We start from the raw sequence: 23,141 nt of genomic DNA, 5'->3' as shown, positions 1-23,141 counted from the left end.
CGGATGGCTATTACCCAAAATGGCACCAAAGGCTAGCAGCCGCGCTGGGAAAGATTAGAATTCATACAGCAAAGCTAAGACTTCCTGGGCTTCTGTCTTTACTGTGTGTGAAGCTGCATTCTGATTTTGACCACAGAGCACGTCAAAGAAGAGGAGATTACGCTGCTGATTGACCAATCGTGGTTTAACCAAAAACATCTGGAGATTACACTCCATTGTGTTATCACGCTGCTGAATATTCTGAGACGAGGGAGAAAGAGCCCAAGTGACAGAGAGAAGGGCAGGATGTTATGGTTCTCACAACCTGCAGCTGGGAGACGGTAACACGGTTTGACTAGCCACTACAGTCACATGACACGCTCACTGGCAGCAGGGCGAAGCAGAGGTTACGTCAGCCTGGCCTCTGGAAGTGGTAGTAGTAGTAGTGGTGGGTGATGGTGGTGGAGGGGTGGGCTGAGCAGCTGTTGCAGCTAGTGCGCCAAAGGGCTGCCCATCCTCAGTGCATGCCAGTGTCACAGATTGAATTCCTGCTAGCTTCTGTGCATTCAGACAGCTCACACATCTCACACACATGAACTAAAGGGTTGTTTTCTGGGTATTTCTAATAAAATTATTTAAACAATATGTCTGCTGTTATACTGAAAAAACAGAAGTTATTAAAAAAAATAAAGTAGTCATTTGCAGCTGGACTCAATTTTAATTTTTTAGGTTTATTATGAGTTATGGAACAATTAAAATTAAGTTCAATTGTAGCCAAGGATAATTAAAGAACAGTGATGACTTGTTTGGGAGTTTGAGGAAGAAGGCGAGCTTTGCTGAGAAATGCTGATTTCTGTTCGGATTTCTGTTCTATATTTTGCTCAAATAAATAAATAAATAAACCAGTTAATCACAAAAAAGTAGCCATTTGTTCCAGCTTTGGTATTTTTCTTTATTAGTCAAAAGCCCTTTGTTTTTGCATATAACACAGAGCACCAATAATATAAAGGCAGGCTACAGTAATGGATTACAGGCTTTGGAGTCTTGTAATGAGATGGATGCCTAAATGGCTTCTAGCCATGGAATGTAATTCTTTGTACAGGGGCGTTTTCTACCCTTTTAATTTTCGTATTGCACTTGTCAAAATACACCACCTTCCAAACACAGCTGGCAAACTATCAAAATAAGACACCCCGGCTCTGCCCCGAATCCCTCCTCCTCAAACTTCTCAAAACTGACATGGGAGACACACCCTAACACTTACAAATGTGTAAGTATGACAATGCTGAAACCCCGATTGCACTTTTTAAAATAAGGAATCAAAAATCAAAAAACATAGTTCCCTCGGGGGCATGTCAAGCATACTTCATGCACTTCTTAGCATGAGTGAGTTGAGAACAGGTCTTGGAGGACAAGCCGAGAGCAGAAGGGAGTGCAACGTGTTGATGAGGCATGAGCTGGACACTAGAGTGGCAGACGGAGGGGATAAATGAGAGTGCTGTCACACTGCAAACATTATGCCTGGAGGAAGGAAGGGAAACTGTTTGGCTTGATAATGAGGTGCCCAAGTCAGAAATATTGCATCTACTGCTTCCATCAGCAACTTCCACTGCACACCAAAGAGAGCAAGGCATAAGATCAGCTTCATTTCTGCATATAGTCTCACATGAGCTTGGCTTAAACCTGCACCAAACTAAAATATTTCAATTTATCTTCATTAAATATCGTTCCTTTCTTGGATACTTATTTTAGATGGCTCTAAAGTGGCTTGTGTGCGGGGACATGTAAAGCACATCTGAGGCTGGGTCAGAATTCACCAGCCTATTGTATATTGTATTAGACAAGTGACCTATATAAGAAAGCCTGGATGAGAGGTAGCATGACAAGTCTGGGCAAACTAAGGTTTATAATGGTCAAATATGGTAATTTATTAAAAGGGAAAAAAAAGGAGGTCAGTGATAAAAATGATCTAATGAGCACCACATGCAGGTTTTCTGGAACACTTGAGTGAAGGTCCGTTACATATAAACGAACCAGCTCTTGCCAAATCAGTGAACACAACGCTCATTAGAGGTATCGCTGTGGTATAGTGCATTGGTAGTTGCTACTTAGCAAACACATATCTACATGTTGTAGCCGTCTATTACCCAGTAATGTGGGCTGCTCTTGTGCATGTTTGTGCTGTTGTTGGTCATGTATCTTAGAATAAACAAGTGTTAACAGGCAAAGAGCAACGAACAGATCACACTCCACTGAAGGCATTGGTTGTACTTCAGATCAGTGCTCGTTGTGGTTACTGGGGTTTTTTTTCAGCTTCCTGGAAATACCAAATAAGTGTTTGTAGCCTGTGCATTGGTTGAATTCTCTCTGCTTAGCCAAAGAGTGGCACAAATAGACACAAATGCAGGACTATGAATCCAGCTTAAGCTGATGAGTACCAGATAAATCCTCTTTATATTTTGCAGTATACCTGTGTTTTGATTCTCATCTCTGTGGTGACAGTCCCACCAGTAGGGCTGCATTTTACATTCACCAGCAGTGATTGGTTTACCAGAACTGAAGAGGAAGCAACAGCAGTAACAGAGATGACTAAGCCTTGCACTGCAGGTTAAAATTTTCAACATATTTTAAAAGGCTGATTAATGATTAATGCTGAACATCCGGACTGGGTGTTGGATGAGATATGGTCATAACAATAAGGCCGGCATTCCAACTATGACGCGACATGTGATACACTGCATGGGAAACGTCCACCGATTCCTTTTTCAGTAAGAGGAGATTATCATCATTATTTGCTTTTTCTCCACTGTTTCATCATTTTCTTGCTGTTAGTTTCTTCTCCTTAATTGCAAATTTGTTTTCCTTTATCATGAAATAAACACTTCTACAAGTACCCACCCGAGTTCCAGTTCTTGTAGATCAAATTAACATTTACAGTCACTGCATATACTGCAAATATCACTCTTGGACATCTGTACATCAATGACATGTCATGTCTGCAAGTGTACGATATACTGGTGTATTACTATTTAACCACAAAGTTCCATGATTTACCCGAACCAGCTTTTAGCAGTTCAAAAGCACAAGACAAAACTTAAATAAACATATTTAAGAAAATATCATGAAAACAATGATTAGTTTTTAGATTCAGTCTGAAAATAGCTACTTGTTAACTTTTTGTTGGACTCCAGAATCTTCAGCTAAATTTCAGGAACAGAATGTACTCTACATCCCTAACCCAACTGGTATCCCGTGGCTAGTGGCCAGTACTCCCCTGCTGAGGCTTTTGAAACATCATCAAAGTGGCCTTCCCACAGAGGTCAGTATCAGCAGGAGACAGAATGGTGGTATGATGAATAAACATTAGTTTGGCTAACTTCTTGGACCAGGATGACAGCAAACTGGACTCAATCCAGGATGATTTCTTGAGTGAGTTACTGTTGAAGCTGTAGTCCCTTAGAAGTTTTGTACAGCATCACTGCACACCTTACTCAACAACACCAGCTTACTCAGCTTACACAAACCCAGCATCTCTCCACTGGGTCTCTCACTGCCACCGCAGGACCAATAAACCGTGACACTGTTACTATGACAATGTCTCACCTCTTCCCCTCTTCAGCAGAGCAAGCACAAACTGGGATGTGGGAGCAGGAGGAAGGAGGAGGACATACACCCATTTTTACAAGCACCCACACACACACACACACACACCTCTCTGATGTTGATTCAAAGAGACTTTTACATTGAAAACCTCCCATCTTTCCCATTCTCTTGAGACTGAGCTCTTGATGTGGATTGTTATGAATCTGGATTCAGAGCACAGACCGTCTACTAAGTCACATGATGCCATCAACCATGACCACAACCAGGGTCGCACCACCCACACTGCATCCTGATTTCTGGTTTATTAATAACAAGGCATCAATTATTCAGTTTCATGACCAGGAGTGGGGCACAAACTATCTCAGAAGTGTTTACACTGAGACATTTTCGACATCTCAGCAGAACAAAAACACTCCATTTAGTATAATTTTTTTTTTAAAATCCTTGAATTAGAATAAACGGAAAAGCATTAGAACCAATCCATACACACACAGAATACATGCTCTAGTGCTGATATACAGTACATCAAAGAAAGCCAGCCTTCCCATCCAAACGCTAAGAAGATTAGTCCAGGGGAAACGTGACAATGTACTAAAATAGTGTGCAGCTTTATCTACTGGCCTGGGTGGGTTTCCGGCTCTGCCTGCAGAAAATCAAATCATGGAGCGACCAGCATGTTCACCCTGTACACTGCACTAACTGTGAGGATGACACTGCCAGCTGAGCACTCTGCACACATGTAGAAAGGCTGTGACTGGGGCTTCTCTGGGTAGCTGAATGCTATAGGGTTGCGCCTGGTGGAATATAGCAGGTACTACAGCAAGTAGTTACTTCACATGAATTTCTGTTACCTATGATCTGTACATAAAAGACTAGTATGTGTCTATCCTTAGTGAAATGTATTAACAGCAGATTAAAATATACAGTAGTGCTGACATGTCAAGTGATTTCATTCAATCTTCCCAGGTGAATTCATTTCAGTAACAGTCAATTTCTACATCAACACGGATGGATTATATTCATTCTTATATAGTCACTGTACTTTTTCCACATCTGTCATGTTTAAGCATTTTAATTCAGCATGCTATAATGCTAATTCCTGCTGATTAGCATTACACACAAAATACTGCAGTTTGTTTTTCCGTCATCTGATCATAAAATGGAACAGAAAATTATTGCTTCATGGCGGCAATGGATTAAAAAACAAAAACAAAAAACACAGGGGGATCAAAGTTTCTGTTCCTCTTCTAGGAGATAAAAAATTCCCTGTAACCAGTGTTACTATCTTCCATTTGTTAAGACATTTATCTCTGACAACAAAAATCTCAATCTCATGTTGGCCCCTTAGGAAAATACTTTATTGTCTGGGAACCATGAAAACCAGAATTTGTGCTAATCCATCGAAAGCCAGTGGCAGATTTAACAGACGACTTTCTTTATCTCATACAGCTTTCAGCCTTTGAAAGATTGGAGTAATACTGTAATGATTATAATAGCTTAATTGATGGTGGGGTGTGCGCATCCTTCCAGTATAATCCTCTACAGCTGACTGTGTGTTGCCAACAACTTTACGGTATTTAAACCAGGTTTTTCTCACCCATTGGAAAAAGACTGACAAATGACCTACAGCGTCCCCTGGAAGACAGTCATTTACTAAACCTTCAAGGGCATTTTAATACAACACCTTATATATTCACAATCATGATCAAGAGGCTGGCACAACAGAGTCCCCCGTGGTAAACATAACATCTCAATATAAATGGACATCACAACATGTGGAGAAAGCATGAGAGCAGAGATTGACTGATAGCAGCGAAATTAAAAGCCTCCCCATATCTCTACAGCAGAGTAACCCCACAAGCAACAGCGACAAACACACCCAAGCACAGAAAGCCAACACAGCAGTAAAGCAAAGAAGCAGGTTTAAAGGAAAAGTTTTGGCAGCACTGTGTACACACCTTGGCATTAATATAGGGGTCAAAGGGCCCACAGCGTTTGAACTCTTTATGGTCTACAGAGCTCTGGGAGGGAGGAAGAGAAGATAGGTCGATGGTTTTGGTCAGACAAGCAATGAACAAATGAGTGATGGTCACAAATGAGCCAAACTAAATAAAAAGGAGAAGAAAAACCAAACGAGTTAATAAACAATCAGATGTCATGAACAGGCAGGGAGAAATGACACAAAATGAAACCAAGATATTTCTGAGTGACTTTGTGGTTAGAGATGAATGCTTGTTTGACCGAATGTTTCTGACTAGGTTTGCAAAGCTCATTATGGGTCATTTCTCCTCATCTCAAATAGGATAGGCCAGGGATGGTTTCAGTCTGGAAGCTATCTGTGCAGTAAGCAACCAAATAAAATATCAAATGTAGGAGTTAAAACAGTTAAAATGGTTAGAGGAAACAAGCACTTTTCACTCTAGCAAGCTGTCAAAGCACTTCAAGTATCACATTATCAAAGGAGAAGTTGAGGCTCAAGATGCACTGGAGTTCATGTACTCTCATCACAGTCTTTTTAACGTTCATCTTATTCAAACACTTGCCATGCTGCACTAGAATTTTACAATCTCTGTATGACTTTTCTTGCAAAAATGTCCACTTTAGTCTATTTAGAAAAGGAAAAAGATCGTATAGTTGATCAGAAAGGTTCTCTGGACACTACCAGAGATCAAATGTGCTGAAAAGCAAAGAATCATTAGCGTAAAAGAGGGCTAGGAAGCTTCCATTAGGCCTTTATGTGTCTGCTGCAGACACACATATTGAAAATTGACGTCATTTCAATACTGTTTTCTCTTACATGTACTGCATGAGGAACGTACAAGCAAAACCAGAAGTGTAAGAGTGACCAACATTAACACATGCACATTAACATAGATGACTAAGTGTATGGGCAGACCTGCTCGTTGAGTTTGGGGTGTGAAGGTCCTTGGTGAATGAGAAGTTTTACGATATGCTCATCTCCCTTCCACGCAGCCAGATGGAGAGGATAGCAGCCCTTGTTGTCTGCGATGTTAGTCAGAGCCTCGTTTCTTAGCAGCACCTCCACCACCTCGCTGTAGACGAATAAAGAGACAGGGCAGGTCAGAAAAAACAAACAATAAAAACGACATTAATAAATACTCAGAGCCTTAGTAAACAGTCAATGAATAGATTCATCTTCCCCGTTGGACAGTGGCCTGCCAGGCCAGACTGCATTAAATTTCAGAGCGTAAACAGACGTATTCCCGAATTCCAAACGGTGATCGCTAATCTACCTGTGTCCATTAAGGGCGGCGTGGTGAAGAGGGGTGTATCCAGTGCTGTCCACGCAATTCACATTGGGGCCTCTCCAGATACTGAAAAGCAGAAAGGATTGTCAGTTTTCCATAACACAGGCAATACACAACAGGAATACCATACCCTACACCAAACAAACATTGCCCATCCCTCTGTAAAGTCTATCCACGGGTGTGACTGTTGCTATTCTGATTGCTATCTCACGGCTCCAGTCTCTCACGGGTACATCTGCTTTAAGGTGGTGGCAAACCTTCATGTTCTCTCCTATTCTTTATGAAGATGTGGGATGTCAGGAATGAGCAACCACTGGGCCAAAAGCCTCATCAAACTAGGAATACAGAAAAAGAGGGAGAGAAAAAAAAAAAAAAAAAAAAAGTACTGCCAGCAATAGGAAGCCACTGAGATGAGCTCATCTACAATAAGTCTGTGCAACCAAAGCCTGATTATTCTGGCCAAGGTCCTGATGTAGAATAGGCTTTTGTTATGTAATCTAACTAACAATAAACAAAGGTTTGGGATGGAGCCAAAAGGCACCGATGGGGTAAAGTGTAAGACAGAGAGCTAAACTACTGCTGGCCTTTCATTTATTTGAGCTGAACTCAGCTGTCAGCTTAGATTGGTTTGTTTCTTTTAATTTGCAAAGAGCACTGTGGGGAGGAGGGAGGAGAATGATGACAGGAGCGGTGGTAAAGACGGAGTAGGGGGAGTAATTTCAAGAGCTAAAAGAGAGATAGAGTGCCAGGACGGGATAGTGAGGCTCTCTGGAAGACCTTAAAACATCCTAAATAAATCATGTGACTAGGAAATCCCAGCACTAGTGAACCAAATATGTGAGACCAGAATCATCTGGCATACTGAAAGAGAATTGGAGCAAAACAGCTGGGCCTCACAGAGAATCTATCATAAATGTAAGAAGATTTGTTTAAAAAGAGATGAGAATTTTGTAAAATTTATTTGGTTTTTCAGATATTCTGGGAAAGATGTCTGAAATGCAAAATACTGCTTTGACAGCTGGATAGCTTCATAAATTATTACTGGTAGGAATTTTGATGGTGGCAAGCAAGTAACTTCTATGAATGAAGCCTGGAGAGAACCAGGCAAAAGAATAGCAGCAGCACAGTGCATTTCCAACTCTTTACAAAGTAGAAACTAATTTAAACACACGGTCTGGGAGTTGAACACATTTAAAGATACACTGAGGATTGATCTGTAACATAATCAGTGTGTAGACAGCGTGGCAGTGGATGCTCACCCTTATATCAATGTCACTGACAGAGTGTGACTTTGCTCCACATTCACGGCTCATTTTTGCCGCAGTAATGGCTGTTTTGCCCCCCTAAAATACATCTCCCATAATAGCTCTGAGAACAGCCTGCAATTACACAGTCAGAGCCGTCTCATTAAATAAGTGTCTTGGAGGGCTCTGTAGCCTGCAGAACAATGGGCCTGACAGAGCATGGACGCGCAGAGACGCACCACTCTACAACTCATAACAACCTAAGCTGTTTATTTCTTGCAGCAGGTTTTCTGGGTGTCATCCCAACTAGTCAGGCAGCACGCATGAAGTGGGATATCAAAAGCAGTGCCAGGAGGAAAGACTAGTGGGAACATGTGGCAAGAAATGGTAGGGACAGATAAAATTCTGTTAGAGAGTGGAAAATATGTGAGCTATGATTATGTCAACTTTTCAGGCACACACACACACACACACACACATTCACTTCCTGTCTTTTAAAAGTAACTGAATGTGCAGTAAAGAGAACAGCAACACTGTCCTTTGCTTGTCCACTGAACACATCAAAAGGGAGACTGAAACAGACCTCTAGTTGCTGTCCTAGATAAAGAGTTATATAACTGCTTAAAGCAGAAATCCCATATACAAATTAACATAAACATGAACAGAGCAGTGACTACAACTGGAGAATTAAACAAAATGTGCCACAGGGCAGAAAAAGAAAATAAGAATAGAAGAGAGATGCAAGATCATGCACCTTTGATTTTGGTGCATTCATTGTCTTACACAAGTAAAGGCAACAGTTTACTGTGCACTTTTATGAAGAAACATTGTGCAAGACAGAAGTCAGCTGTATCAGAAGACATATTGCAAGATTTCCCTTTCACATTTTAAGTCATAACCTTTAAGCTCGTATTTTTAGGTTGCTTTTACATATTGGTCTTCCTCATCTGTCATGAATCTCTGTTGTGTTACTGCCAGTAGAAAAAGAGGGGAAATCTAAAAATACCACACAGAAACAAACAGTGTTTCACATCATCCTCATGACCCCAAAAATAAAAAACCCAAACAGGAGCACGACACATCCCAAGCCGCATTATTCTACTGCCATAATATTTCACTTCTAATCGGGGACATAGCCGATCATTAATCCTATCAAAATCTCCTCCACGCAGAGGGAATGAAGATGTCAGCTCATTACATTTTCTCACTGTCATAGTATTTCAGTTTGCTATTAACAGAGGTGCCTGCAGCAGCAGCTTTAAGGGAAGTACAAGTGTTACGTCCTCTGAGCATTTTGGCAGCGTGGTATTCAAGGGCATGAGTCAGAGTGGTGCTCGACAATCCACTTCATCCTCTTACTACGGCTCACAACCAACCTAACTGAGGGATGGGGCTTAGGCCCATAGCTGGGCAATGGTCAAAACAGAGTTGATTTGGTTTGGGAGGGGGCATATTCATGGGAACTGACTGAGGAATTCCTGTTTGAAAGGCTGAGCTAATCCTTAATTTGCCTGAGGGAATATCAGCAGGATGAGGCCTAAGTTTGAAAGAGATTCTGGAGGACTGTAATTCTGTTTTGTACAAAGCCTGGCTACAAAGAGCGGAGGATGGATAAGGGCATTTTCCATCTTTTATTTCCCGTCTTTACTTTATTGGTTTAACAATATTATATTAGTCATATGCACTGAATATTTAGGTTTACTAATAAACTTCAAGTCCAAAAGTCACTGATGTATTATTTATTTAGACCAATTCATTTCATTGAAGAATGGTTTTCAGTCTTGAAATTAAATCATGTTGGTAAATAAATCAAGTCTGTATTGCAGTTTTATCCATATTCAATAAACCCAGTAATATAAACAAGTAAAATCCCATTTTAGTCCCACTGTTTACAATATTTCTTGCTTAAAATGTTTAAACAGCAGACAGTATGCAAATTAAAACAAAGACTAGAGCATCAAACATCCTTAATACTCAAACAATATTAAAATCAAGGTATTGGAATATTTAATTGTTTTAGCCACTGATCGATGGGCTGGAAAACCCTATGACTAAATTTGCCACCTAATGGTGGGTGTCGGGTACAAAGGCCGTATGGGTTGCTGACTCATTTAAAGCTAGTCAGCAATGAATAGCACACTGATCACACCCCTTTCTCATTTCTTAGTTCTTCTGCACATTTGTCACACTTTATTTTATATAAACAAATTCTAATATTCAACAAAGATAACCCAAGTAAATACAAAATTCAGCTTTTAAATGGTAATTCCATATATTAAAAGGAAAAAAGCTATTCAACCCTACCTGGCCCTGTGTGGAAAACTATTTTGCCCCTCCTTGTTAAATCATGAATTAAGTGTGATCAGCTACATTTTTTGGGAAGCTGAGTTCAAGTTTATTAGCCACACCCAGACGTGATTACTGCCAGACCCATTAAAGAAGGAAGTCACTTAAATAGAGCCTGTAAAGTGAAATAGACTAAAGGCAACAGATCATGCCACGAGAAAAAGAAACTTGGGAACAAATGAGAAACAAAGTCACTGATATCAGTCTGGAAAAGGTTTAGGACTCCAAGGAAACACGGTGAGTGCCAATATGCACAAATGGAGAAAATTTGAATACTGGTAAACCTTCCCAGGAGTGGTCAGCCTACCAAGAGTGCATCAACAACTCATCCAGGAAGTCAGAACAGAAGCTGGAATAAAATCTAAATCTAAACAGCAGGCCTTACTCGCCTCACTTAAGGTCAGAGTTCATGATTCAACAATAAGAAAGAGACATAAATGGCATCTAAGGTGAAATCAACTGCTGACCAAAAAGAACACAAAGGCTTGTATTACATTTGCCAAAACACATTTTGATGATGCCCGCAACTTTTGGGAAAATATTCTGTGGACTGATGAAAACGTCTGACTCCTGTTACATCTCATTTCATTAAGGGAACATCATACCAACAGTCAAACATGGCGGTGGTAGTGTGATGGGTCTGGAACTGCTTTGCTGCTTCAGAATCAGGACAACTTGCTGTAACTGATGGAACCATGAATTCTGCTCTCTGCCAAAAAAATCCAGAAGGAAAATGTCTGGCTGTAAGTTTGCTTCCTGAAGCTCACTCAGGTTATCCAGCAGGACAATGATCAGTTCACCTCTGAATGGCTTATAAAAAAACAAAAAGACGGTTTTGGATTAGTCTGAATTTAAATCAGATTGACATGATCTTAAAACAGGCTGTTCACGCTCGAAAGCCCTACAGTGTGGATGAAGTAAAACATTTCAAAAGTAAAAGACATTGCCTTCACTGGCACTGACATCATTGTCAGCTATCACAAATGCTTGACTGCAGTTCTTGCTGTGGTACAGCGAGCAATACGTTTAGGGGGCAATTAGTTGACTATGAGGAAAAAGTAAGTTCCTTTAATGAATAAAATCGTAATTTATCGGGTTATCTTTGTCTAAGTGTCAGAAATATGCAAAATGCAAAATCAGGGCACTGCAGGTATAATAAAAATCTCAGCACTTTATCATTATTTGATCAACATTCCCAAAAGCTTACATCATCTTGGGCCAGAGAACTCATGTCATTTACAGTAAAGCTACATTTGTTTGCACACATCTACATTAGCTAACATTACGTGTAGCTCTTTTATTTCATCTGTGAACATGATTTCTGCCAGAGTTATGTCAGATACTCTAAGGATTTTCATTAGTTTGGAGTTAAACATAACAAACATGATAATCCCACACTATGTAATCAAATATCTCATTTTTAAACTGAGAGTGCATCAGTGGTAAAAATGACATTGACAGTGCATGTAAATGTTTATTCAGTGAGCCCCGGGAAAAGAGCAAGGCATAATGCAGTAGTAGGTTTAAGCAAAGAAGAACCCAGGTGTGTGTGAACCCAGTGTCAAATAAACAGATTTGCCCTCCAGCCTATTAGCAGTGTAACCACACTGCCAGGGATTAGTCTAGACCAGGGCACCGAGCCCAGCAGTGACTGGCACATGTCGCCCACCGTCAGGGAAATTGGGCTTAATTATGCATCCTGCTGGCGGGTGCTGAAACCAGATGCCCTGCTGCCAAATAGTCTACTCGAACATCTTCTCCTCAGCAGAGACTGAAGCACTGGCCAGAGTTCCCTATGCCTGCTGAGTACTACACTCACTGACTTAATAAACAAAGAAGAAGAAAAAAGAAAAAAAAAAAAAAAAAAAAAAGAAGAAGAAGAAAAAAACATCTAATTGATGTTAGGACCGAATAGCTATGACTGTAATTAAGCAGTACATGCTCATCATACACATTGTTACAGATGAAATTACAGGAGAGCGTGTTTATAGCTACAAAGCAGTATAACGAGTTAGTTGGCACAGGGAAACGTATTAGGCAACCAAATTTCAAATGCATGACAGGAGTATGGCACGGCTTCAACAAGTCTATGACTAACAAGTCTTAAAGCTACTGATAAAGAGAACTTATTGGTCATGTGGTTTGTCGTTTTGACCATTTATGGAGAAACTTTGATTTTCTAGAACTCCTAGTGAGCCCATGTTGTATTAGCTATCAAATAGAATTTTATTCATGCCCAACAGCTCTGTGACACTGTGTTTAGGTACATTATTGTTAGCTAAATGACTATCGCAACAGTCATCAATGAAGATACACAATGCTCCCTGCTTTGGTGATTAGGGCGTAAACACAAATACATCTCAAGCTAGCAGAAATATCCCAGTGAGAACAGTGTTACAAGGCAGGTTAAGAGATCACCTGAGTTATTACAGGGAATCCTGAGGGGGACTCAAATGTCTCTACAAGGTATCATAACAATCGCTACAATAGTTGTCAGCAGACTTTACTCTGAACCACAAATGAAAGCCTTGTGATTCCAATTGTGGTTGCATCCTCTGGGGACTAGGGTTGACCGTAATTTCAAGGCAAGCCACATAGCTGCTGAGATATTTTAGCTTGGATCAAAGTGGAAGACCCACTGATCGCCCACTTTGATTAAAGTCCTTCAAAAAGAATCCTTGAGGCAAGAGGTCTTTGAAATTAGTTAAATAAATGAACAGTCTCATTCATTTCAGAAATCTTAACTGTGACGATAAACATTTCAACGAGGCTTGTGAACAGTATCAATCTTGTTTTAGTGCTCCCAAAGTCTGAAACACTTCAAACGGATCAAACTGCGTGACAGACATGCAGCAGCTCACCAGGCGACACAGTCTTGATGAAGCCTGATTAAGACTTCATGCCTCATAAATACACCACACTGAGCACTTCACAGTGCAACTGTGTTACAGCAGGAGGTGTGAATATATGTCATATGCCCACTATGATCAGAGCAGTCCAGTGAGAGGCAGCATAATCAAGATGATTTACATGGAAAATGCTGGAGGTGAGGTAGGTAGACGTAAAAAGAATGAGATGGAACAAGAACACTTTTAATCGCAGATTCACAGCTGATGCTCCTGCACACGAAACAGATCTGACTGTTTGCCCTGGCATCCTCTGAGCCTTTTGCTTGAAAGAGCAAGCTCATGTTCAGTTTCAGCTCAAATCTTGTTGGATTGATAGGCAGTTATTTTCTATTATGCACACAAGCCGATTCTTGAAATTGATTTTCTGTAGAATCCAGTTGGAGTTATTTAAGATTCTCAGTTTTGCTGAAAAATTCATCAGCACGGTCATTCTTTAAATTTGACACAGTGACTTTTAAAATGACTCTGACACCAATCTCCCCTTCTTTGTGGTGATCTGTATGTGTGAATATGAAAGTAGATGCATTTCTGCGTTTCACAGGTACAGTGTGGTGTGAATCTGCCTAGTCACAGGTTAAATCATTCCAGAGAACTTTGTTCAGTTTCTTTCTTACATTTTGCAGAAAGACCAAAGCAAAGGGGAATTAAAAAAAAAAAAGACTGAGGCAAATTTGTTTCCTGTGTCAACACACTGGAGGCAGTGTCATTAATCTGGGTTCAAGTACAACATGTTTTAAGTTTGAGGTGGAGTAGAGGTTGGTGTGGGCCCAGCAGGTGGGCTGCTGAGTTTGCTGAGAGCAGCAGAGTGTGAGATAAAAGAGGACGCCGCTTAGAAGGCAAGGCAAATGAAAAAGTCTGGGCTGAGGGCTGCAAGTAGCCAGTGAACACATGTGGGCCTACACACAACAAGAGTTTCTTCTTATAAATATGGTCAAAATGGGCACACACAAACACAAACACACACACAGAAATAGCAAGCTCATCAACGTTAGTTTATATTTGTCCATTTGCTACTTTTTTGTAGCTGGTGTTAAATATGGTTCACATAAACACACGACCATAAGAGTCAGTGTAGGTGTCTGTGTGTAGCTGTCATATCAACTTCTGTTTCTTTAATGCAGGAAGAGCAGATAAAATGCTGTCATTTACACTTTCTATCTCAGAAACCAGACGAGTTTCAGGACCACATGTTTTTCCATTACTCCACTGGGCTGTACATGAGTCTCTGTAGTGTCAGCTGAACCATAGCCCCAAATTGGGGCTATTGGTTTGATATTCAAAGTAAAATAAATCTTTTGGAAGTCTCTGAACATCTAGGCAGCACAAAATATATTTAGCACAACAGATAAACAGTCACTGTTTGTTAAAAAAAAGAGTCATTTTATTGGCAGATAAGCAGATGTCATTAGACAATGCAGATGCTGAGTAATATGAATGTTCATAATTGTTAGGCAATATTAAGAAATACTGTGAAATAGCTTCACCATAAATAATTTCCATTATAAATATTGCTTGTTTGTCCCCCTTATAATTATATGTTAATTTCACACCAGTTCAAAGCAGCCTTTTCCCCACAAAGCTAATGAAGAACCCCTTGACCCACTTGGATGAAATCTATTTTTAGCCAACCAGCACTAGTTTAAAATATGGAGGGCTACATACTGCATGGGAAGGATGCTGTATTTGTCGGCTTCTGCTCCCACCTCTCACACATCTGTGGAATTCATCACTACCGAGTGCCTTTCAGCCTGCTTTCTCAGGCTACACAAACACGAGCCGGAAACATAACGCATAGAGCAGAGCATCCCAAACTCAGATGCTCTAGGAATGCTAACATGGTGGTGTTAGATTTCCCAGCTACCACTGCTCCCTCCTGGGTTGAAGCAGCTACAAATTCTTTCAGTTCAGAGGTCAACAAATGATGAAATGTAACTGCCATGCCTGCTGCTGGCCCAGATTTCTACAGGGGAATGATTTCAGGCTCTTTGTGGTTGTGAAAAAGTAGAAGCTACCTTCTTAACACAGTCTTTCTGCACAAAATGCCATTTTGAGACATTTTGCATGAATGTCCAGCTTTTCTGAAGCACAGCTAAGGATAGTGTCCAAACCCCGCTGTGAGCCCGTCATTTTGTACACACATCGTCCCCGCAACACATCTTCACACATACTTGCACACTGGTCGCAATACAATGAGAAGCTAGAGGAAATAGTGTTTTCAAAAGGACAGTAGGTGCAAGTTCTCCTGCAGCATATATTCTCTCGGCTGACAGCAGCCTGACAGCATGGGTCTGCTTGGGATGAGCCAGAAATTGTGGATGTAATGGGATGGAAAAATCTGGAGTTTTGCCCAAGCCTCTTAAAATGCTAACCAAGTATCAAAGCTGATGATCCTAGCGAGCATTCAGAAAGCAGAAAAACATCCCTTAGGGAAACTATATTTCAAGAGACCTTCGTGAATATCTTAAGCCGATGTTTATCTCCAAACACTGAAAAAGCCTCACTTGTTTCAGTCAACATCTTTTAGAAGCAAAGGCCTAAATGAGAACTCTTCTTAATAGGTGGTCCAGTTCAGTCCAAATGACAGCTCAATTTTCTTTGTAAAACTAAAAAAAAAAGTACAGAAAAGCCCCAGAATGGTCTTTTTTGGGCTGAAATGAATATGAAAAGCACCATTCGACGCTTTGTCAGTGGGACAAAGGACACGGCTGTGGAGCTGGGAGACCAACTCTCATCTGGCTAAGCTCTCAGAGCGTCTGTCCAGGACTCCATGCATTCCTCCGTTAATTTCCCCTCAGTGGGCAAGCGCTTTCCCTGCCAGGGACTTGTCTTACCTCCGGTGTAACTGCTGCAGCTGCTTGTGTTTGGATGACCTGGGCCAGGAAATACTAGTGTTGGTCTCTTCCTGTATACCTCTGGGTTCAAAAAGGGTCATAGGGCTTCTAGTGAAAACTACAGTATGGAGGAAAAACAAGTACATATATGCCCTAAAATTAAATTCATGTAACTTAAATATGAGTAGCCGCCGCTGTGCTGTAGTAGTAAAAAGGTTACACTGTGATCTTACTACTTGAGGAAGCACTGCCCAGCTCGTTTCGGTGTTAATGGAGCACCATGGAACAAATGTTTGGGGCGGCAGGGGTGTTAAACACGCCGGGGGTCAGTGTCTATACCATGGCAACGGCTGGGATGCAGCCTCCTGGGAAAGCAGACATTCAGCCGAGCAGAGCTGTACAACAGCCTGCGCACAAAAACACTGCAAGTCGTAACATGCGTTCCATTCCAGAGTAAGAACGCTAACGATCTAGCAGAAGCACACACACAACAAAACACTTCAAAGAATGGGACTAAAGTTGATTAGCTCACTCATCTGCATCACCTGTGGTTTCATTTACGCGATAAACAAGTAGGTTTTTCCACTATATTGAATGTACAAGGTCAAATACAAACAGCAACTGACAACAGCAATAACTGTCATTATATATCATCTCATATAACTGAGCCTGAAAAGCAACTTGAAGGAAAAGTGTTATTACACAAGTAGAAATGAACGGACATGGAATCAAGCGGAGGTACAAGCTGACACAACCAGAACAGGCGAAAATTCGCCAAAGAAAGCTGTCTTAGCCACAGATCAAATCTCCTCTGACAGGATTACAGGCCTGCACTTTCTAACAATGGATGATGAATGGGTTGCAAAGAGATTTTGATAAAAGGGGGTTGGAAAAACATGCACATACAAACCCAGAGCCTGTGCCACTGTACCAATCCACTGTAATACCCTTAGATGTATTGACATTTTCATTGTGGAAACTAAATCAAATGTCATGCACAACAGAAACAGCCCTCCAAAGCAGCCAGTCAGAGTCAACACTCATGCAAATTCTTATAAGACCCTGTCCAGTATTCTCAAGTGTCACCAGCCAGAAGCTCTTTAGATCTACACACCACCTATTTATTCATTCATTTCCTCCCGAGCCTAGCCAATAATTTCCGAGAGATCCCATTGCCAAACACTGATTGCTCAAGACAAATGAGATGACACAATGGGCTCGCCAGTCCGCCCACGGAGCAGTGAGGATGAGACGAGTCAGCCTTCACTGCATGACATTTCTGAATTGGATTTCCAATTAGGAAAATTTAATGTAATAATCTCAAGCAAATTTTGCAGTCTCCACTAAGTAACACAGTGGCGCATCACCCCGAGCTTTGCCTTAACACTTCTCCCTCAGAGGAAGGCGGCTGTTACCGGGAACCCCAAGGGAGCAATTTTACATGATTGACATACACTTTACCACAGACAGGCGACCTGCAGGTTGTATGAGAGGCAGCATTTAAAAAGGCTATAAGCCTTATATTTTTAAAGAGTCGACTCCTTTTTAACAAAAGGACTTTTTTAATTCTTTCTTTGCAGGTTTTCATATCACGTGTAACACACAGAAACTTCATGATTAAAAAAAAAAAATAATAATTATCTGTCACCAGAGAGAAAAACAAGAATCAAACTGTGGTGAGCCAATAATGCAGATAACACAGCGCAAAATGAAAAATAACTTATCTGATTTTTTTTTTAATATCTTATTTAATGTTCTCAACATCTGCACAACCTTACGGGGATCTTATACTTCTACTAAGGGCTTGTCCCTTTACTATATCTTTTAGCTTTATCCAGTGTGTGATTTGGGGTAATTGAATCTGGTTATGTCCACAGTCACTGTCAATTGCAGACAATACAGTGTGGGCAAGTATGACAGCTACTTTATATAACTCTGGGCTGTTTTTTCAGTTTTTAATAGTGACCTCATAACTACTGAAGGCAGACAGAGAGAGCAGGAGGAAGGAGAGCTAACTCTTTCTAACCATACAGAGTAGGTCTTTAATAGATGTGACAAACCACATCAAATGTTTACCTCACCGAGGACTTCCTCCAGTGACTACTAAAAAGAGAAAGTCATATTCCTGGTTCACACAAATCTGAGGATAGTCAATAAGGCTTCATACGACAAAGATTTCCTTAAAATAAGAGAATTTTGCTAAACAATGAGAATCCAATTGTGACAAGACTTTCCATCTCCAGACCTGTGACTGTGTTCAAGTCCAGACGCCATGTAAGCATTATAATTACTGACACATCTGCAATTCGTTTCTTTAAACGTAATCGTGGGCCGATTCGTTGCAGATTTCGTTAGTTAAGTTGCATAATTTCCTCCCAGGCTGTTTGTGCACATTATAGTAGAAATGGCAGTAACACAGGAGGAGGTGTAGGCTAACAAAGAAGCATGCCACTGCTTGGGCGCTGCACTGGTTTGGCTTGCGATTGTTTGACAATGCAGGGAAGCATGCAAACATGAAACATCGTTTCTTGCAGTAACAATAAAGGATTGGGTAATATTCGCCAGGGGCAAAGCTGCTGGCTGTCTCCCATGTAGTCAGAGCCACCTCGCCTCGGCTTTCCCTAAGCCTACCTGAGCAGACTGGAGAGCGGATGAGAGGAGGCGCCGTGGCCACCGCTGTTGCCGCTTCCACCGGTCCCAGACGATCCGCCAGCGGACTGTCGCTTCCCGGATAAAAGCTTCTCCACAGCAGCCAGGTTTCCCGTGCGCGCCGCTTCAAGAAGCTCCTGCTCCTTTCCCATCGCGGATCCCAGAAAGAAATCAAAGGAGGCGCGGGGAAGAGAAGGAAAAAGGGGAGGGGGGTTGGTTATGGGAGTGAAATTCCTGTGCGAGCCCCTCTTTCTCCCGACCTCAAGTTATTCCTCAGTGCTGCTAAGTGTGGAGAGGAAACAAAAGCTCCCTCCGCCGCGCTGGATCCGTCCGTCCCGATCCACGGGTGCTTCTGGCGCTCACGGGAGTGAAAAGTTTCCTTCAACAGCACGACACAAGCATCGAACAAACTTCCTCTGACCAGACCACTGAGCGTCGTCCGTCACTTCCTCGAAACTGCCCTTTCTTTATGCATCTCCAATCCGAAACCCTTCAGACGCACACACACTCGCACACACACACACACACACACACACACACACACATTATACCCCCTAATACCGCCGCCCTTACTGCTTCAATCAGAAGGTGGATGGATATAAGCAAGATGGCGCATTGGTTAGAGACAGGCAGGATTTACCCATTCAGTGCTTTTAAGATCTGTTCGCCTCTGACCTCTTGTATCCACAGTAAACGTCCATACATAGTCGCTTAATTACTTACTAAACGCTTTTTAAGTTACTGATTGGTAGTCTATAAATACAAATAATACTACTAGTAATAAAATCAATAATAATAACAATAAGAAGAACACAAATTAAGTATAAAAATTTTTAGGAATAACTATAACTGTGAATTAATCTTACTGTCAATGGAACTACCTGACATTAGCAGCTAGGCAACTCTAATCGTATTAATTCCGGTCAAATTAATAAATGTTTTACAGCATTTTGTCCAGTGAAAGTAGATAATCTGGGAAATAACAAGAGAAAACCAAGGAATATATTATGCTTTATTTATTTCAGACAGAAGCCACTTGCAGCCTGAATATTTACTGAATATTGCGCTGTAATTAAGGGGCAAAAAGACAAAGCAAAACGAAACAAACAAACAAATGAATGAACATCGTCCTGTTTATTCCTAACTTCTGAACGTTACTTCCATAGTCCGTCGCTGGTTACTACACAGAAGGCGGTGTTAATAAAGTTCATACAAAACGGAAACGGAAATGCGTATGCTGTGTTAGCAACATTACCAGGGAAATTAGCCATCTGATGCATCGTACCTCTTACTATAGGTGGTTACATATTTATATAATCCACAGCTACTGCGTTCATTAGAATATAATTTTGTGTACTGGGGTACATTATATAAATCAGGCATATGTTAGCCGCCGCTAGCTTCTAATCGTTAACTCTAATCGTTAGCTTAAATTGACGGCCAGACTGTTGCCGCTGCTTTGTTGACGCCTAGCTGCGGACAGGGTATGTGCATACTCGTTTGTTTGTTTATTTTTTGTAAAGTTTTATCCACACACTGCTATTAATACTAATGTACCTAATTTCTGGGCTATCTAGCTAAAACAATTAAGTAATTTAGCTAATTGTAGCTAGCTTTTTAGAGTTGGGGTTAAGTATCTCATCAACTTCTTTGATATTTGCAGAATCTAAAGTGAAATTAGTAAAATGGCAGACCCTGCACGGATCAAGAGCGATGATGCACTTGAGAGGACATCTCCTACCGACGAGGAGCACCTGAAGTCAGAAGAAAGCGAAAATCCTTCAGCCACAGAAAAACCTGCAAATGAAAACCTAGAGACATCGTCGCAAGATCAGCTTAAAGAAATTAAACACGTGAGTTTCGGAGCGTCATTTGCATAAATTATTCAAGAAAGAGGTTATAAAAGAAAAAGTGTGATAATTAGGGCGATGAAGAAAGTAAACAGGAGTACTGGAAGGCTAGACGCACTGCAAAGGCTTATAGTGAGTTGTATGTGAGGAAGGAGAAAAAGAACTTGTATCGACTGGTAGACGGAGAAATCAAGATGGAAAGTATTTGAAGAAGGAAGGTTGGGGTGATTAAGGATAGAGATGGAAATATGGTAACAAATGGATCTAGAGAGAGGAAATGATTGGGTGCCAAGGGAGGATTGCTGTTACAGCATGATAAGGCAGGAGTGGCAGAGAACTATGTAAAGGTGTTGCAGGACATGTACAACGATATTGAGACAATGGTGAGGTGTGCGGCAGGAATTACATATAGGTTAAAGGTACATCAGGATAATAGATGAGGTCAGGCAGGTCATAGTTTATGTGAATTTTGATGTTTTCAGACTGCGTTGTGGCTGTTAGTGGGAATGGGGAGCAGATAGAAGAGAGGTGGAGATATGTGCTGGAGAGAAGAGGAATCCAAGTCAGTAGAAGCAAACAGAATACATGTACTTGAATGAGAGGGGAATAGGCTTAAAAGTGAAAATGTAAGGAGCTGAGGTACTGAGCGTAGATTAGTCTATAAATATATGGGCTCAGCCATCCAAGCAATGAACCGTGCAAAACGGAAGTGAACAAGGGAGTGCAGCCATGGTGGAGCGAGTGAAGACGCTTGTCAGGGGTCATTTATGCCAGAATGATAGCAGCAAGGGTGGAAGAGTTACAAGATGGTAATGAGACCTGCAATGATGTGTTGTTTGGAGACAGTGGGGGTAACAAAAAGACAGGAGGTGGAGTTTAAGGATGCTAAGATTTTCACTGGGAGTGACCAGTGTGGACAGGGTTAGACATAGTTTAAACCAACAAAAATCCTAAAACCTGAATGATCAGATTTGAATTTACAGGCTGTCATTTGTGTTTTTGTTATGTGGTTTCACAGTGGTGTCTCTTTCTTTGTAGTAGTTCTGAATAATTTTGTCTTCCACTGGATAGGAAACACCAGGAGGAGAAGATGAGGAAGAGGGAACCTCTGGCCAGCCTCCTTTGAAAAGGTTAAAAGTGGAACCTGAGAAGAAAAAGGAGAAGCGGCACAAGGTTGATGAAGATGAAATACAGAAGATGCAGTAAGACGGCCTTTTTAATCTCACAGATCATCGTTCTTATTCTTGAAATTATGTAATTTGCCAAAATTCACCATAACTCCATAACATTTTCAGAGTTTTGGTGTCATCATTTTCTGAAGAGCAGCTGAATCGATATGAAATGTACAGACGTTCTGCATTCCCTAAGGCTGCCATTAAAAGGGTAAGTTGTTTTTTTGTTTTGTTTTTTGTTGTTTTTTTTAATAGAGGAAGTATTAAAAACCCTGAAATTGTTGTATTGATTTGATGCCTCTTATTTTAATATTCTAGCTCATCCAGTCAATAACAGGATCATCGGTGTCCCAGAATGTGGTTATTGCCATGTCTGGTATCGCAAAGGTCTTTGCTGGGGAAATTGTCGAGGAAGGTTAGTTGGAGGATTTAAGAAAACCGAAATCACCCAGACTACAAGGTTATATGAATTATAGTTTCATGAGGTGTCTTTGCCTTTACAGCTCTGGATGTTTGTGAGAAGTGGGGAGACACACCACCACTTCAGCCTAAGCACATGAGGGAAGCAGTGAGGAGGCTGAAGAGTAGAGATCAGATTCCCAACACAAAGTACAAGAACATTCTCTTTCACTGACACACCTGAGCTGCAGATTGTATGAGGATGACGGATAAATGCCAGTAATTTAATAAGTGGTGCAGAGCATATGGAAAACTCACCATGAAGCCACTTAACACATCTTGCAGCCAAGTAGGCAGTGACTACAGTCCTGAAGAGCAGTCAAGGCAGCTGCTAAGTAAAGCAGAGTTGCCATTCACCCCTCAAAGTCGAGGTAAACGTTTTTCTCATCATTAAATTGGTTGTAACTAAACCGTGAGAAATTATGGTTTTATTTAAAACATGTTTTATATTTTAATAGCCAATGTTTTTTTTTTTTTTTTTTTTGAGTGAAACATTTCAATGTGATTAGGGCCAAGCTGAAAATGCAAACATCATTTTTAGTTTGATTCCATATTTGAAAGCCTTCGTATCATTTAAGACCCTTCTTCTCTGTAGCCAATAGTATTAGTTGTTTGACCATGAACTGGAATTGGAAATAGTTTGGACTCAAGACAGACTTGATGGAAAAACTGGGTTCTTGACATTTGTTACTTCAGTTTATATTTTTGTGCAGGTTGTCATCAAGACTTGATGAATTCTGTTTAAACTGCATTTGTAAATATTGTACTTTGAGATTAAAGTCAAGTTTGCATTATACTAGTAAAATGAGCAGAATGATACTTTGAGTTTT

The 23,141-nt window shown here is 40.9% G+C and overlaps 2 protein-coding genes across 8 annotated transcripts in view; one reads left to right on the top strand and one right to left on the bottom strand.

Moving 5' to 3' along the window:
• LOC116310930 (ankyrin repeat and SAM domain-containing protein 1A) overlaps positions 1-19,369 on the bottom strand; it is a 62,510-nt gene extending 43,141 nt beyond the window's left edge. For 6 of the 7 annotated variants that reach the window (XM_031727874.2, XM_039604516.1, XM_039604514.1 and 3 more), the window contains exons 1-4: positions 18,813-19,369; positions 6,837-6,917; positions 6,479-6,635; positions 5,541-5,603 (exon numbers count right to left, since the gene is read on the bottom strand). In XM_031727874.2, coding sequence (XP_031583734.2) covers positions 5,541-5,603; positions 6,479-6,635; positions 6,837-6,917; positions 18,813-18,982 — 471 coding nt within the window. In that variant the 5' untranslated portion in view covers positions 18,983-19,369. The remainder of the gene's footprint in view (positions 1-5,540; positions 5,604-6,478; positions 6,636-6,836; positions 6,918-18,812) is intronic. The other variant, XM_039604517.1, reaches the window with a different exon arrangement.
• Positions 19,370-20,042: 673 nt separating this feature from the next.
• taf11 (TAF11 RNA polymerase II, TATA box binding protein (TBP)-associated factor) lies at positions 20,043-23,119 on the top strand. Its single transcript, XM_031727817.2, has 6 exons — positions 20,043-20,314; positions 20,494-20,683; positions 21,752-21,882; positions 21,976-22,063; positions 22,171-22,267; positions 22,356-23,119. The coding sequence occupies exons 2-6, from the start codon at positions 20,516-20,518 to the stop codon at positions 22,484-22,486; spliced, it is 615 nt and encodes a 204-aa protein (XP_031583677.1). The 5' UTR covers positions 20,043-20,314; positions 20,494-20,515; the 3' UTR covers positions 22,487-23,119.
• The last annotated feature ends 22 nt before the right edge of the window (positions 23,120-23,141 follow it).

The sequence above is a fragment of the Oreochromis aureus genome, linkage group 20 (genome assembly GCF_013358895.1).
Source record: "Oreochromis aureus strain Israel breed Guangdong linkage group 20, ZZ_aureus, whole genome shotgun sequence".
NCBI classification, from domain to species: Eukaryota; Metazoa; Chordata; class Actinopteri; order Cichliformes; family Cichlidae; genus Oreochromis; species Oreochromis aureus.
Note: the sequence above shows the minus strand (reverse complement) of the source record. Positions and strands in the feature narration are given on the sequence as shown.